The sequence below is a fragment of the Dama dama genome, chromosome 29 (assembly GCF_033118175.1).
Source record: "Dama dama isolate Ldn47 chromosome 29, ASM3311817v1, whole genome shotgun sequence".
NCBI lineage: Eukaryota > Metazoa > Chordata > Mammalia > Artiodactyla > Cervidae > Dama > Dama dama.
In genome coordinates, this window is record NC_083709.1 from 54,200,204 (window position 1) to 54,216,656 (window position 16,453).

At 41.4% G+C, this 16,453-nt stretch overlaps 1 protein-coding gene across 13 annotated transcripts in view; it reads right to left on the reverse strand.

Moving 5' to 3' along the window:
- TRPM3 (transient receptor potential cation channel subfamily M member 3) overlaps window positions 1-16,453 on the reverse strand; it is an 896,309-nt gene that overhangs the window by 46,870 nt on the left and 832,986 nt on the right. For all 13 annotated transcript variants that reach the window (XM_061132826.1, XM_061132822.1, XM_061132817.1 and 10 more), the window contains one exon: window positions 10,917-11,091. In XM_061132826.1, the coding sequence (XP_060988809.1) occupies window positions 10,917-11,091 (175 nt within the window). The remainder of the gene's footprint in view (window positions 1-10,916; window positions 11,092-16,453) is intronic.

Consider the following 16,453-nt stretch of genomic DNA (forward strand, 5'->3'; position numbering starts at 1 on the left):
TGGGCAACTGCCAGGGCCCTTGGCAAAACTGCAAGGTAGGCATAGCTGTTTTTGCCACCACCTCTCTTTCTGAATGTCCCCACAGCCATCTCACTTTCTCTGCCCTCCAGGCACAGAGCCGCCTCATGAAGCCCTCTGGCTGCTCAAAGTCTGCCTTTCCCGCTGGAGCCATCTGTTTCATTACCTGCCCCCACTTTAACTTTCCTCCCCTGAATGCTGATTTCAGCTACTTTGGGGGGGCAGTTAAGATGAAAGATTCAAATATTTCACACCAACAGAAGAGTCAGTAGATTTAACCTACTCAGGGGATGATATTTTGACTCTTTGCTACTTCTTTTTTAAAACACATTTTGGAACAAAAGGTTTTTCTATGGCTCATCTAACTTCCCTGAAATGGGTATCATGGTTGTGTGTTTTCCAACCACAGTATCACCACTTGACATTCACAATGTGCAAATTCCATAAACTGGAGCTTTAACTTATAAACGAGCTCCACACAAGGTAAACTGTGCATTTCCCATCAGGAAAGATTCAAATTTCTTGGCCTAACATACAAAGGCTTTACAACCTGCCTTTCTAACCTCTTCTCCGTTCACTCACTCAAATATGGTGGAAAAGATGCACACAAACTGTGGCATCTTCACCCTCTCAACATGCATAGAGTCCAGTGGGGAGATACACACAAGAAAGAAGAAAAAACCAATACGGTGTCATACATTAAGCCAGGGTAGGTAGAGGAGGCTTGGGAGCACCTCGTAGGGGTCACTAACCCTAACTGACTGGTCCAGGGAGGGCGTCTCACTGCTCTGCTCTCTTTGTGGATGCCTCACCATCTCTCCCGAGCTGTGTGCACAATGGTCTCTCTGTCTGGAATGCCCTCTTATGATCTGTCTGGGAAACTCTTAATACCCTTTATGATCCAGCTTAACTGTTAACCTCCAGGAGAATTTCTCTGGCTGTACTTTGCCTTCCCTTGTTTTTCTCTGCTTCACATCCCACTCACACCCGCCCACCTCAAATGAAAGTATTTTCTTTCCTTTGAGCCAAGTCCTTAAACATCATCTCCATGGAAATATGTATTGATTTGTTTACTTGTCAGTCATCTCCATTAGACATTTTTCAAAGCCAAGGCAGTAATGTATGTGGCCCACAGAAGTGCTCAGTAAATGTCACTGAATGAATGAACCCATTCTAAGTAGAATATGGAAAATGTGATAGCAGGATGTCTGCTTTGTTCCTTTTTATATTACACTGTGACAATGACATCCTGCTAAAACATAATGATGACCCAGATCAAGAAGTAGCCCCCTCTAGTTTTAACTCATCAGTGGATGTCATCTACTTGAACTGAGTGTGTCATCATGGCAAAGACTCAAAATTCTGCGTCTGACCTTAAGTTATAGGGGTCTTCTGCAAAGCATGTCCTCATCTTAACTTCAGGCCTGATATTCTAGACACCAAATATCTGGTTGAATGCCAAGCAATTCAGTCAAACGTCACTTGCCAGACAGAGTCTGAAATCTAATGGCAGGAAGCTCTACGCTCCACTGGACAGTATCTTGTAAAAGATCTTGAGCACCTTTCTTCCCCCCTCCTCGCTTCCTTACTGAGGCTGCGGGTTTATCTTGTCACATTTGAGAAAAAACAATTAACATGTGAATCTTGCTGGGGCTGCCTGCTAATAGTTAACCTGTGTGGAGGTCAGTCTAATTTTCTGTTGTTGTTAATAAACATCAGTTAAAATCTTGCCACGTTATCAGACGGGATGTGCTCTGCTCTGCTCTGAGTAGAAACCAGCCATCTGCCTCGGTGCGTCTGGTCGGAACGCTGCGCCTGTGGAAAGGGCCGTTGTTACGGGATGCATGGCAACCACCTCCAGTGTGGTACAGCACAGAATTGGCAGGGGTTCTGCTCTGGCCTCACCCGGTCCCACTGCTAGGCTCACACAGCTCTGTCTCCCCTCCTCAGGGGCCCCCAACAACAAGTGGCCTGACCGCCCTCCCATCCTTCCCCCCTTTCTTCTGGTCTTGCCCCCTCTGTCCTCTCTTCTGCTATCCAACATTCCATCTATGCACAGAGTCTAGAATGATGACTTGTTCAACAAATACTTCTTAAATGTGGCTGCAATTCTCTTCTTGAATACAAATTCAGCTACACTGCAGGAAGTTATCAACTCTAGGATCCCAGCTAAGTTTACTTTCTGTGTGTGTGTGTGTTTGAAGTATGAATCCATGATCACTACATTTAATTCACCCAAATTTTACATTCTTTTTTAATAAAATGTAACTTTTTCAACCTCTCAATTGAAACATTTCAAATTCCATTACGTATCATTGAAATCTTCTTTTTGAAACTGTGTAAAGCAGAGAACAACCTTACTCTCTTTCTAGTCCTTACATTAAGGGGTTTATTTCATGCATCAACTATTTTCTGAGCTATTTTTTTGTGTGTGTGCCAGACACAGTTTGAGATGCTGAGGCTACAGCAGGGAAGAAGGCAGATGTATTCCCGGCTCTCACAGAGCTGGTGTTCTGTAGGACTTTTATATACTAGAATGTGCTGTCCAGTAGGGTGGCCATTAGCAACACACAGCCCTTTAAATTAAAACTTCCTTCACACTGGCCACATGTCAAAGGCCCACTAGCCATATGTGATGAAAAGTGCAGGTCTATATCAGTTCCACTATCACAGAAGATTCTAGGACAGGGCTAGTCTAAAAGAACTTATAAGACCTACTACCATGCTGAGAACTTGGGAAATCCCACAGCAATATTGTGAGATGATTTATTATGACGTAGATCATGACCCCTTCACACACAATCCTCCCTTTGAAACACAGAGATTACAGCTAGCATGCCTGGCGCCAAGAAGTTTATTTTTCTTTGGGGCATCCTGTTTTTCCTTACAAGATGGTTAAATCAATGTGGGGGATAGCATTCTGAAATACTCACTCATTTTTCCTGCTTGCCTTGCAAGCAGGTATTGGCTCTGAATCAGGGAAGGAAGGGTTGCAAGGCACAACCCAGAGACAGCCTTCAAGTCTCTGGTTGCTTTTGTGGTTCAGATGTATAAGCTCTCTGCACTTTCAAGCATGTATATTATATGTATATGTATAGGTATGCATGCTGAGTTGCTTCAGTTATGTCTGACTCTTTGTAACCCTATGGACTGTAGCCTGTCAGGCTATTCTGTCCATGGGATTCTCTAGGCAAGAATACTGGAGTAGGCTGCCATGCCCTTTCCCAATATGTATATGTATATGTAATGTATATGTATATAACAGAATGGGCAACAGAAAGGAGAATCTAGGAAGCAGGTGAAAGTGTTCTGGCAGGAGCAAGACTGGAGGGAAAAGGAGAGAAATGTGTGTCTATGCACACATGTGAGGCTGTTTCAGAGTGGATGCCAGTTTGCAAGTGCTTCGTAGGTTCAGGTTACATGGTCTTCCTGGCAGCTCAGTTGGGGTAGCAGAGTCCCAGAGGGAGAAAGTGTCTAGGATTTGAGACTGTGGGAAGACCTCAAAAGTCAACTAGATTTGCACAGTGATGAGTATAATGGACATTTTAGCAGCAAACTGTGTGGACATGTGTAGACGATGACTCAAAACTACAACCTGACCCACCCCCACATTAATCTACCTCAGGGAAAGTAAAGAGGGGTGATCCTGAGGTCATAATTTCCCCCTAGTGTAAGAGGGTAGGTATGTAAAATAGAAATGAGCAGAATTGTAATAAAAATACAGTTGATTTTTCTGGCAGCATCTGCACCTGTGGCCTAGGAGCCATACCCACTCCTTGCACACCAGAATAATTTGTCTCCAACACAATCTTGGAAACCTGAGCAATGGTCACTCTTGTCTATCTATGAGACTAGATCTCATCATCCTCATCTGCCTCTTATGCTACCAGGCTCTAGTCTCCAGCTGCCTCAATCTGGAAATATTATTCTCACAACCATTTCTTACCCACAATCTCTATTTTTTGCAATGCTAACTCTTCCGCTTAACTATCCTGCCTTATGCTATTGTCTTCATAAGATGTTGGGCTTTCTGCCCACTGAATTTTTCTATTTCTCCCTTTCCCCAGAGCTTTCTGGAAGACCCTTACCACTGAACACAGACTCCTGCTTTCTTATACCACATTTTCTTGCCTTAGCTAAAATGCTTTTGCAGGAAGACACCTCCCTGTAACCTTCTCAAATGGAAATCACACATTTCTGCTCATCTGCCAGTGAGGTTCCCATAAGTCCTGTCTGCATTCTCACTGATACTTTGCCTCTTCTAAACCACTGATTTTCACTTTTGTGCAAAAAGCCTTTGCTCCCTTGAGTTTCAGGCCATCCTGCTCAAAGTCTCCTGTCTACTCCATCTTGTGTCATTAGTATGGACACTTCAGTACCTGCAGTGACAAACACAGAAGAAGCTAGCTTTGCTATGCAGGACCTCAATTCCAGTGTATCCTGGAACCCATTCTTATAGCCACTCTTAGATTTTATCATTATCCTAAATGTCCCACCTTAGTACCAGTTTGCCATTCTCTGACCACAGCATCTTATCGTCACTACTCTGAGGAACCTTAGTTCTCAGAATACTTGGTGTTCAGGCTAGAAGTCTAGTCCTTCGATTACTCTTTTTAATTTGGACGTACTTACCAACATTGTACCTTTATTTTCTTCACCCTCCATCTTAGAGTTCATAATGCATAACTTTAAGAATCCTTGCAAGCTTCTTCAAAATCCCTAGGCCCCTTTATTTTTGCTATATTGGCAAAACAAAGCTTCAATCTTGACTTAATCCAGCTATTTGTTTTTCCTGATCTGGGCTGCTGAGTTTTGACTGAGAAAACAGACAACTGAACTATGCAAAGAGGTGGCCCTAAGCAATTCTTTAATAGGTTCTGAGTCAGTGACTTTCCCAAGAGGTGATTACAAAACAATACTTTTTCTTTGCCAAGCCTCACTTCATTGACACCACTCCCCCATATATATATTAAACACTTCTCTTCCTCACTTTTCCCTGGTAAACGCTTTGCCTTGCTACTCATTTACTCTTAAATCACTTTAATTGATTTTTGCACTCCCCACTGAAATGAAAATTCTCTAGCTAAAGTCACCAGTGATTCCCTAAATGTCTAACTGAATGGACTCTTAAATACCCACTTAATTGCACTCTTCTCTTGCACTGCTGACTCCCGCATTCTCAGTGTTCTGCTCTGGCCTTCTCTACTGTGCTCCTTGGAAAGCTTACTTGCTTCCGTGGCTTTGACAGGTCATTATATTCTCGATCCCCAAATCTGTATCTCCAATCCAGCTCTTTCTACTTAGCTCCAGAGCTCTACAGACAAAATAGTCTTCTTCATGATTTTCCTCACATTGCCATGGAAACTTCAAGCTCCATCTAACCCCAAGTAAACAGATCCCCTTCCCCCCAAAGGTCCTCCTCCTGGGTCCTCTATCTCAGTATGTGACAGCCCTGGTTACACTAAGCCAGAGACCTTGGCGTGAACTTCAACTCCTCCACCTTAAATTCTCATCCGCTTCCTGCACTCCCACCTTCTGCATCATCTGACTCTGCCCTGGTCCTTCTGAACTGACCTTCCTGAAGTTTCCTGCTGCCTATCTTCTCCATGCCAACTGCGACTATATTAGCTAAGGTCCTCCCAGCTCCCATCTCCATCCCTTTTATGGACCGTTTACATTTTGCTTGATAGCTTCAACTAAAACTTGTATCAGAGCATGGTACTACCCTGACCATGAGGCACAACTCCTCCAAAATCGACGCTCCTGTCTCTCTTCAGACCCATCTGTCCTGCTTCCTGCCTCCTGCCTCTCACCCTGCATCAGCTGTATTAAATTACCTGCTGAGCCTGGAACTTTCCACGCTAAGTCTCAGTTTGGAATGTCATTCTTCTCCTTCACACCCCCCTGCTCCCATCTGCCTAGCAAATATCTACTTATATTTCCGGGCTCAGTTCAACCTTCCCACTCTGCAAGGGTTCCTCTATTGTGCCCCTCCTTTCACCTCAGGAAGAACTGGCCACTTGCTCTTTGGGGCTCCATCCCCATGTATATTGACCATGTCAGTCTGCCTCTCCTGGATTGCAAACTCCTTGAGGACAATGTCTCTGTCACACGCATCTCTGTATCTAGATGTTCAGTTCACAGTAGGAATAAAATAAATATCCATTGAACAGATACAGTGGATTCCACGGAATCATGAATGAACAAATTAAAAATGGAGCCTGAGCTGTGAGCAAAGGCTAAAATCAGTCTGATGACAGTGGAACAAATCCTGGTCATAATATCAACGGAATTTCATCACAACGGCCTGTCTGCAGATAGTTCCGCTGTTTGTAAGGCTGCTAAGCCTCAGTTTGTATTAGTAAACAAGTCGGGTGGGGATTCTCTGGAGTGTAAGGTGACTTTCAGGGATGGAAAATGGGGGTGGTGCCTCATACTGGCTTGCTTCCTTAGCAATTTGCAAAAGCAAAAGCCAGCAAAACAATTCCCCCCTTTCCCAAAAGTTGGCTTTGGCTCAAGTTTGTCTTTTCCAAAATCCTTTCTTTGGTCAGGCAACACTCCCCATGCTATAGCTGTCAGGTGTTAGCGTGCTCTGAATTCATCAGTCAAGGTCAGTCCCCAATACCAAAATCACGCACAGCCCCGAGTTTCCAGAACTGGAGTGAAACTTTTAACAATAGCCACCCTCTCTGTTCTTGCCGTTCTGAGCTTCACCACAGCAGGCATATTTTAGAGACTGGCCTTGTGCTATCCTAATTTCCACACCTGAAATGAGCAATGAATAATTTGAGACAGAAAAGTAATACAGGAGAATGTTTGAACTGTACATGCATATACACACTCCTTGTTTCATGACAAAAGCAACACTTTAAATCCAGTCAATACCACACAGACAACAAGCCTACAGAGGCTTTTTTTTTTTTTAAATAGTAAATAAATAAATGAGCAAAACCAAACCAAAATGATAGCACAAAAATCCCTCTTACTCCAGATAACCTATTAACTTCAGATGGAAAGGCCTTACGCAATAAAAGAAAAAAAAAAATGTGATCTATGCATTAAGTAGGTTGGATAGTTAATTTGGGGTGACTAGAAACGACCAAATAATAAGTTGTCATGGTAGAAAGTAAGTTTTGGACATTCTGCTTTCGCATTACTAACCAAACTTGTGAAAATACTCAGAGAGACAGAAAGAAGGACTAAATTTAGATACTGATTTAATGCATTCAAGAGCATGATTCATTTTCCCCCTGCCCTGGTACAGCCTGGAGAATCTGTGTGTACAGCACACAACACAAAGATGCCCTGTAAATAAAGGGAAGTCTCATTCATTCAGAGACTTGAGGAAGCCAGAGACACCCCATTTTCTCTGCCAATAAAGGTGTATTTCCAAGCACCTCACACACCAAAACGTAGAACCAGATTTCTCAGATGGCTAGAATCCATCTAATTTTAGCTTTGCCCCAGCCTTGGAATGAATGTGCTGAAAATTTATTCTGCACCTTCTCTTCTCTTAAGTGTTTTTCTCCCCTCAGGCTCCAGTGGGATCCTGACCAGCTCTCAGAAGCCACGCAACAGGGTTCATTTAATGAGAGGCCCAGAAGGATGCCATCATTCGGTAGCAATACTTTTAGCAACCCAGAGTCCAAATTCCCTCATGGTAGCCCATAGATTGGGTCTTAGAGAGCTAGTATATAAAACATAGACACCTGAGATGATTTAGGGCTATTAAAAAAAAAAACAACCAATCAGACAATGACGGCAAGTTCAACCCCCATCAGTTAATCAGGGTGTTTGGCAAAGCTGTCTAGACAGAGCAGATTGTCACTCTCCTTTCCTGAGTTTTATTATCTGCTGTTTCCAATCATGTTCTTACACTCACTTCTGCTCTCAACACCAAAGCAAATGTTTCAGCTGCTAAACTAAAGATAAATTGAGATTAAGGCTGGGCTATCATTTGTGTTCATCCAACCTGGCTTAGAGGTGAATAGTCATTTTGGGAATTAACACTCTTTTTTTTTCCCCCCTCTTTTTCTTTTTAGTCTTTAAGCACATTTGGAAAGTAACCTTAGAAGTGTCATTCTAGCTTTTTTTGGCCTTATTGATACTCTCTGGGTTTAGGACAAACTACAAGAAAAAAATGAAATGTATTTTAAAAATCTGTAGTTGGGTAACACTGTTTCCCAGAAGTGAGGGCAGTTAAAGTAGTCCTCCCTTCTGAGGTACGGGACAGATGTTAATAACCTCCCCCCGACCCTGTGGCCCCCATTATACAACGACATATAATACATTCACTCCAATGAAGAAAGATTATTTCTGCAATATGAAATGGCTTCAGCACTTTCACAGCTAAAAACAAGGAGTTAGACACGGAGCGCGTGCATTATGTTACAAATGAGTCCCTCTGAGAAGGTGAGCAAGAATGAGCAGCCCGTGGAGAGGCCCCCATAGGGCAGGTCCACAGGACGGGGCTGGTGGGCCCTGGCAGTCCAGGTGGACGTGGGACTCAGTTAGCCTGAACACATGCTTCACAAACCAACCTGGACACGGCACAGAGGGGAGGCGAGACGCCGCAGGGCAGCATAAACGATTCGTGCCTTTCTCAAACAGCTCGGGACCGCGTCTCCTGGGCAGTTCTGGGTGACAGGGTGGGGCTGTCACCCAATCTCTCTTGGGCCCACTCAGTGCCACAACACGCAAATCAAATCATTTAGAGGACAGGGATATTCAATGACACAGGCCAAATTTAATGACAGATTTGGGGGCAGCCTTCTACACCCATTTGAGAAAGGACAAATACTCTTTAGCACTCTAGACAATAAACTGGCTGATTTAGCTTAGAACAGCGGCTGCTACTGTAGCCAATCTCAGAACATCGAAACAAAAGGTAAGTAGTTGCGGGAAGGGAGTCATGAAGGTTGCATCCATCCAAGGCTGGGTTGGCTACATACTGGGGTATGTAGGATATAGGGTAGAAATTTATTCTCACACACATAGGGCATCACAGTTCTAATCAACACTGTGGCACATCTATTTTCATACTTCACTCACACAAAACACCACACTTCCACCTCCAGGGTTTTTTCAAGTTCTAAACTACAATCAGCCCTTCTTTAAAATAACAATAATAGATCCTCTGATTCAGCCAAATGGTGGTGTTTGTTGCACTAGGCTCCATTCATAGTACAACATCAATAAATGGCCACTTGTAGATGGACGGACAGAATCCCACTCATAAAGCACACCTATACCTCCCTCTTTCTCCCATCCCAAAATGTCACATTGTCAACAGACCTATGGGGCTTAATCTCATTTAGGGGAAGAAAGGAGAGATAGGAAAAGCAAAATAATGTAAGTGGAAAAGCAAATTGTTGGGGAAAAATAGTACATTTAATTGCTGAGAAGAATGATCACAGGTGGGCTTTCAAGTGTTATGTTGCCTTCAGGGACTGTTTGAAAGAATGAATTCAAAAGAGTTTTTCCCAGTCCCTGGAAAGCTGTCTTGGTGAAGGCTGCACATTGTCAAAGATATTCCAACTGGGAGATGGAGTTAGAATTTTTGTTCAGTGAGTTGGCTAAGTCTCATGCAATGGGTATTTGTTCCAATTAGGTGTTCCAAAAAAACCTTCTTGCCTCAGATAACTCATTTTGAGAAGAAAAGGGTATTTGTTCAAAACTCATCATGGAGGAGAGAATGACAGACTAGTGTGTTCTGTGGCTATTGTACACATACTCTTCACAGGCCTGTAGGACTCACTCTTTTAGGTCATTTGTCCTTATCTTCCTAGTCTTAGTCCTACCTAAAACTGGCAGGGGTGGGTGTTGGGGGATGCCGACTAGTTTTTGCTCCTGTTCTTAATAAGCTATACTATCTAGTTATATAACTCGAATCTGTGTCCACAGTCCAGAGCTCAGATGGCTGGCCTGTCAGCAAAAAAATGTAAGAAAAATGTTAATTCAACAATGTTGGAAGGATGTTATTTCTAGAGCTAACTCCTCAGGGAAAATGAGAAATGGTTGCTCCTGGGATTCAACTCCTCCACAATGAAAGATATTTCTTTTCTGAAGCTTTCTTCCCAAATAATTTCCCAATGCTTGGTGTGCCCTGACATTTGGTCCAAATAAAATGCTGGAACAGACTCATAGGATACAACTATCTTCAAGCCCTGTACAAGAAGGGTGTTTATTACAGAGAATCAGCATCTATTAGGGCATGAAGCATCAGGGGCCTGCTGGCACTCACTCCCCACAATGAGTCACTTCATGATATAGATACTATTTTTTTTTTTCTGGCATTTATAAGCAAGCAACTCAGTTCATAACCTAAGGCATTTTCCATACTTCCAGGCAATGAATACTAGCTTCTTTTGAGTCTCAATAGCACATAATTTAAGACAGCGGGAAAAGAAGCTGGAGAATAGTTTCCAGTGCAAGGAAAACACCATGCAGATGTTTGCCCTCACTCTTGAATTCTGATGGCGAAATTGAGAATTGTTTATTTGTTCTGAAGTCAAACCCAAGGAATTTATTTTTTAAAGGCTAGGATAGGGATGGGGGGTAATGATATAATATACTTTTAATATTGAAATATTCAACACATGGCCCCAGGATTTTGAATCCCCAAGGAATTTAGATCTTTTAAAATGGTTCATTCTTGGTCAAATTTGGCACACCAGATGTCACAGGAAGGACATACCTGAAAAAACACCCAAGGACTACTTTGCTAAAATTGTATATTCACCTTCTATAATTGTTTTTTTCCTCCAAGATAGCAAGCTAGGAATCAGTCCTCTATCTTGAGCCATTTATTGAGAACAAACAAATGAACTTGGAAAAGATATGACCCAATTAAAGTTAAATACCTGACTTTGGTGTATGAGAATCATAAACTTGCTTACGGTCTATCTGGTCCGCAAACACTTCCCCATAAATCATCCAGTAGGGCATGTAGAAGATGTTCTTGGCCAGTTTCCATGATGGCTCCTCATTGGGAAAGAGAATGGCTTGCCTGGCGACCCCAAAACTCATGAGCACCACCAGCATAATGATGACAAAGTACATCATGTCTATCATCTGGAAGCAGGGGGAAGCAGAGGGAGAAACAAAAGAAAACCAGAATGACTGAGTATTCCTGTGATGCTGACACTGATGGAAAACTTGGTTCACTTTTGAGACTGCTGATAAGGGATGTTGAGATAGGGAGCTGCGATCAGGTAACCACTTGGTCTACTGAAACCAATGTCCAACAACTCTTATCAGTTACTAAGAAAATCATTTAAAAACAGAAAGCACATGTACAATGGAACCCCGTCATCTTCCATTGTTTTCTGTGGGACCTAGTCGTGACTAGGCATTAGAGTCACATGACACAGAAGCTTGAGCCTGTGAATGCATTACTAACATTTTTTCTGGTCCTGGGAAAGACAAAGGTCCTTGCCGGGTCTCTTTCTTCTTAGCAAAGTTGGAACTGGGATAGTTGAATTATTTTGACAACTATTGCCATGCTGTAAATTCTCCAAATTCTGAAAGGCTTATCAAGAGCTGAAAATCCCACGAGAATAATTATTTGTAAACAAGACTCAGACAACCCAAATATCCATCTTAAACTGCCTTACTCTTGTGGCCCCACCTCATTGCACAGTTTTCTACCACAAACCAGTCTCTCAGAGAACCACTCTTTCTGCTCTTTCTTCTGCATTGTATCCTATCAGTTACAGAGGGTGTTTTGTGTAGGAATTAGAATCAGGTAGCCTAATGGCCTATTTCTGTGCTTGCTGTTGAAATGCTGGGTTTTCATCTTGACAAGTTCATAAAATTCTTGACTTGTACTGGACTCCATTCAAGTACAATGCTATCTCTTGTTCCCCTTTCTTTCTTTCTTTTTTGCTTGTTTTCATGATACATGTTATCTGGGATCTGTTTCTCATATGCCAAATTACTTTCCTTTTATCACCGAAAATAGATGAGGATGCAATAACTATTATTTTGCCTGGCCAGAACCCATTGCCTCCTTCTTTCAGATACAGTTTTTTGTTTTTCCCACCCATTTTGGCCCTAAATGTAGGTGTCTTTTCCAGGCTGGGTTAATCACGGTAACTTGCTGTCTGGCAACAGTGACAGGAGGTAGGGATGTGACACAAGATAGGCCAACCAGAATCTTTTCTTTGGATTTTTTTAAACTGAAGTGGGGAGAGAAGCTCCCTTGCTGTCTCTGTAATAAAGTGAATTCTGAGTGTCCAAGGCTGTTTCCCACTAGGGAAACAGATCAGAGTGAATGAGGCAGGTATTCCAGGGAAGGAGACAGTGAGTTGTGATGGCGTTTGGGGGCCTGGGTGCAGTAGCTCCATCATGCCCTGCTATAAATCAAGTCATCCCTCCTGGGTTTAAGTTAGTAGGAGACTGGTTTCTATCCCTTGCATAAAACCACCTAATACAAAAGACCGTCTTCTCTTGGATATCAAATTTTCTGAAGGAATGCCCATCCACAAAGAAAGATTGATGATAATTTTATCAGTGGCAATGAAGGCTTTAAATTAGTTTTGAATTTCATTTTGCAAGGATACATTCCATGGTGCCAGTTACTGGAATTAAAACATTACAGCCTTCCTGTAGGCCTCAGGACACTAGGGGCTCAATACATTTTAGGTTAATTAATCAACTTGCAAGGCAACTTCAAAATCTCTCCAAGTACCGTCTGACTTTGAAACTAAATATCTCAAAATTTGATGTTCATTCATATCTGTTCACTGTCCTTAAAAATATATGCTAGTTAGTTATTCTTTTCACAACTTAGTAGCCTCAGAACTCTCTTAAAATGAGCAAGTCAGCAGTTTTATAGGAAACATGGGTCCGTTTCTCATCCCCTCTCTCTTATCTTGCAAAATTCTTTCATCATTTATTTACAAAAAGTTCTATTAATGAAAAAGCACAAAGGGGTCTTTTCTGTTATGTTTATTTAGACTGATTAAAAGGTGGGTGGGGAGAGGAAGGTGTTTACTTATGAGATTTAGGACCTAGTTTGATCCAAGAAAATTCAGCCAGTAAATACAGCAACTGTTCTAATCTAATTTCTCAGGACTGTTTCCATTCAGCTTGATCTCAATACCTATTCAAAAGGTCAAAACAATCAAACAAACACTGTTCTCAAACACTCAACTTCACATATTTCAAAGGCGCCATAGCTTCCATATAAATACTGATATCTGTTGGAGTGAACTGCAGAAACAAGACATTATGAGTGAGAACTGGGTCTGGCTTCTGCTTTTAAACCAAAATTGTCCAATTGGTTCAATATGAAGAGTGCTGATCGTCTCTCATTCTTTTAAGCATCCTTCGGTTGGGTTGTATAGAGGAGAGCATATACTGCAGTGGTTAAGCATGTCCTCAGGTGTCAGAATACCTGAGTCCTCACCTTGGCTCTGCAAGCAAGAACAACTAGGTGATCTTGGGCATGTTGCCTGGTCTCGGTTTTTTTCTTTTAATTTGTAAAGTAGGGATAATAATCATAACAGTAATGATGCATACTATTTTTGTAAGGATTAACTGATATAATGTGTGAAACACAATGTGGGTAGTTCTTGGTAAAAGTTAAGGTATTATTATTAGAATCGAAAAAAGGTCATGGTGTGGAGTGAGAGAGGAGTGTGAAGCCTTTGTTTCTTGCTCAGCTTTAGTCTGTTAATTGTGAGATGAATAAACTAAAGCCTATTTCATGGGGTTGTAATGATGATTGACATGTCTGACATGGTATTTGGTGCATAGTAAATGATACCTATTTTTGTTGTTTTTATCCACATTACATAAGTGAACTTAGGACTAGGCTTTAGAGAACCACTGAGAAGTGGAATATGCCATTTTAGGTGATTCTAGAGCTGAAGATCAGTTGGAATCATACTTAACCAGTGTTGAGTCCAAGTACCTTAGCTGCCCTCAGCTGTGCCTGGACCAGGTAAGTTACTTCACTGCTTAATATTAAATAAGGGCTTTTGGGATAATCACATCTAGGCATGTTTTGTTAAGCTTCCGCTCTGGCAGTCCACCTGGCTCACTGATAATTCTATAGACATAGTTTACCTATCTTCTGGATCAGTGGCTCAATTACTGAGCTAGTTATCTTAAAAGCCCTAGAAAGACAACAAAGTCCCCCAAAATACTCATTTTCTACTTATGAGTGATTTCACTAACTAGTCAAGAATAAGTTAGAATGTAGAAAAATGCAGTACATCTCTCTTGCTCACTCCACGGTAAGGTTTCATTCTTATCAAAACTGGGGAAATAATTATGTCATTATTAAAAAATACAGAGATGAATTTTAAAATAAATGTGGGGCATTAGAGTGACTTTAGTTATTTCAAGTATTTACATGTGACCCAACCTCTTAAGAGTAATGCACCTGGTTTGAGTCCTTCCTAATTCTATTTACTGAAATAAGGTAATGATCAATTAGGAAAAACAACCCATCAGATAATGTATTTGCATAATGCAGTGGTTCTCAACAGACGGTAACTTGCTCTGCAGGGAACATATAGCAATATATGGAAATGTTTTTGTTGTTGTTGTTGTGTGTGTGTGTATGTGCATATACACATGTGAATGTGCTCATGCACACGCATATCACTGGCACTCAGGGGGTAGAGGCCAAGGATGCTGCTAAACATGCTATGATGCACAGGACAGCCCACCCCACCCCCAACAAAGAATTATCTAGTCCAAAGCAGCAATAGTGTCAAGGTCGAGAAAACTTGGCTTAATTTTGCAGCTGTTCTTCACTTTCATTGGGTACATTTGAAAATATATTTGACAATCTCATAGAACCTTGTCCCCTCTGTCCAGAAAATTCATACATCTACATGTTGTTATACATAAACTGTGTGGAGAACCAACAGATCCTGTCTCCTAAACCTCTCCCATAGACGAGGTGGAGACTCTGCTTTTAGATGTGGAAATTTTCACCACCATCTCAAATTCAATACTACAGCACAATGATATAAGAGGTAATGTTATATAATAAGATACAGATTTGTTTTCTAGTCAAAAACCTCTGAAAGGAACTGGGATTCAGTTTTGGGTAAGTAACTAAAGCTTTTTTTTTTTTTAATTGGAGGTTAATTAACTCAAGCTTACTGAATTCATTAATGATCCTCCAATTAAAAAATAAATAAGCGGCCCACTCCAGTATTCTTGGGCTTCCCTTGTGGCTCAGCTGGTAAAGAAACTGCCTGCAATGCGGTAGACCTGGGCTTGATCCCTGGGTTGCGAAGATACCCTGGAGAAGGGAAAGGCTACCCACTCCAGTATTCTTGCCTGGAGAATTCCATGGACTGTATAGTCCATGCGGTTGCAGAGAGTCGGACACAACTGAGTGGCTTTTGCTTTCACTACTGAATTCAAGTTTTTCCACTATAGAATGGGCTTTGTGATATTCTCCGTAAACAATGCTGGTATTACAAACACCAAGCTTTTGTTCAAAAGGATTAGGAATGGAGCAAGTAAGTATGCTCAGTTTTTCCATTGTACTTTAACAATGATAAAAGATACAGTTTATCAACTTCCTACTGTGAATCAGACACAGTTGATCACTTAACATGTGTTATTTCTAATTATCACCGCAAACTTATGAGATTTGCATTTATTATAACTACTTGGAAATGACTAAACTGCATCTCAAAAAGCTGTTAAATAACTAGTTCAAGGTCTCATAACCCTTTCTCCTTTTAGATTCAAATTCTCCTTCTCTTTGTGTGAGGTGTATGGTTTAACTGATAAAAGTACCCAGTTTCATCAGGTTCTGATTCTTCCTCTTCTGAGTTTGGAGAGGGAGCTGATTTACTGGTACATTTTCAGATTCACACTAATGCTGTCCTGTGAGTGCTCAGCCTTTATGGAGAAAGTCTAGAAATTAGTGTATGGTCCAGGGAAATTGGAACAAGTCCAAAGCCATATGTGGGGAAGCATATTAGGTTGGCACTTGGGATTCTTTTTAGAATAAGTAGGAATATCATTCTGGAACCTAGTTTTTAACACATCATTTTCTAGTAATGTAACAAAACACATGATATATTGACAGAACTTAATGTTCAACTCAGATTCAACATAGTTCATCTCATCTTAAATTGGTTTTTCTTCCGTCGATGTACAGAGAAGACATTTTTCTAGAACTTCATTAAGAAAAAAGAAATCTGTTATACGATGAGAGTAGATATCCATATCTTCTCCAATATCCAGCTAAAATGTAACCTCCACATGAAGCCTTCTCTGATCAACCTTTTATGTCCCTGCGGTGTTTTATACATTGCAATCTCTGTTACAGCATTCTCACACCATATGGTAGTTACACTCTCTTTCTCTCATCATCTATCTCACTGAATGAGGATCTTTATATACTCAATTCCCACTCAGGTGCCTGGCACAAAATGTTTATTTGTCAGTGAGTGAG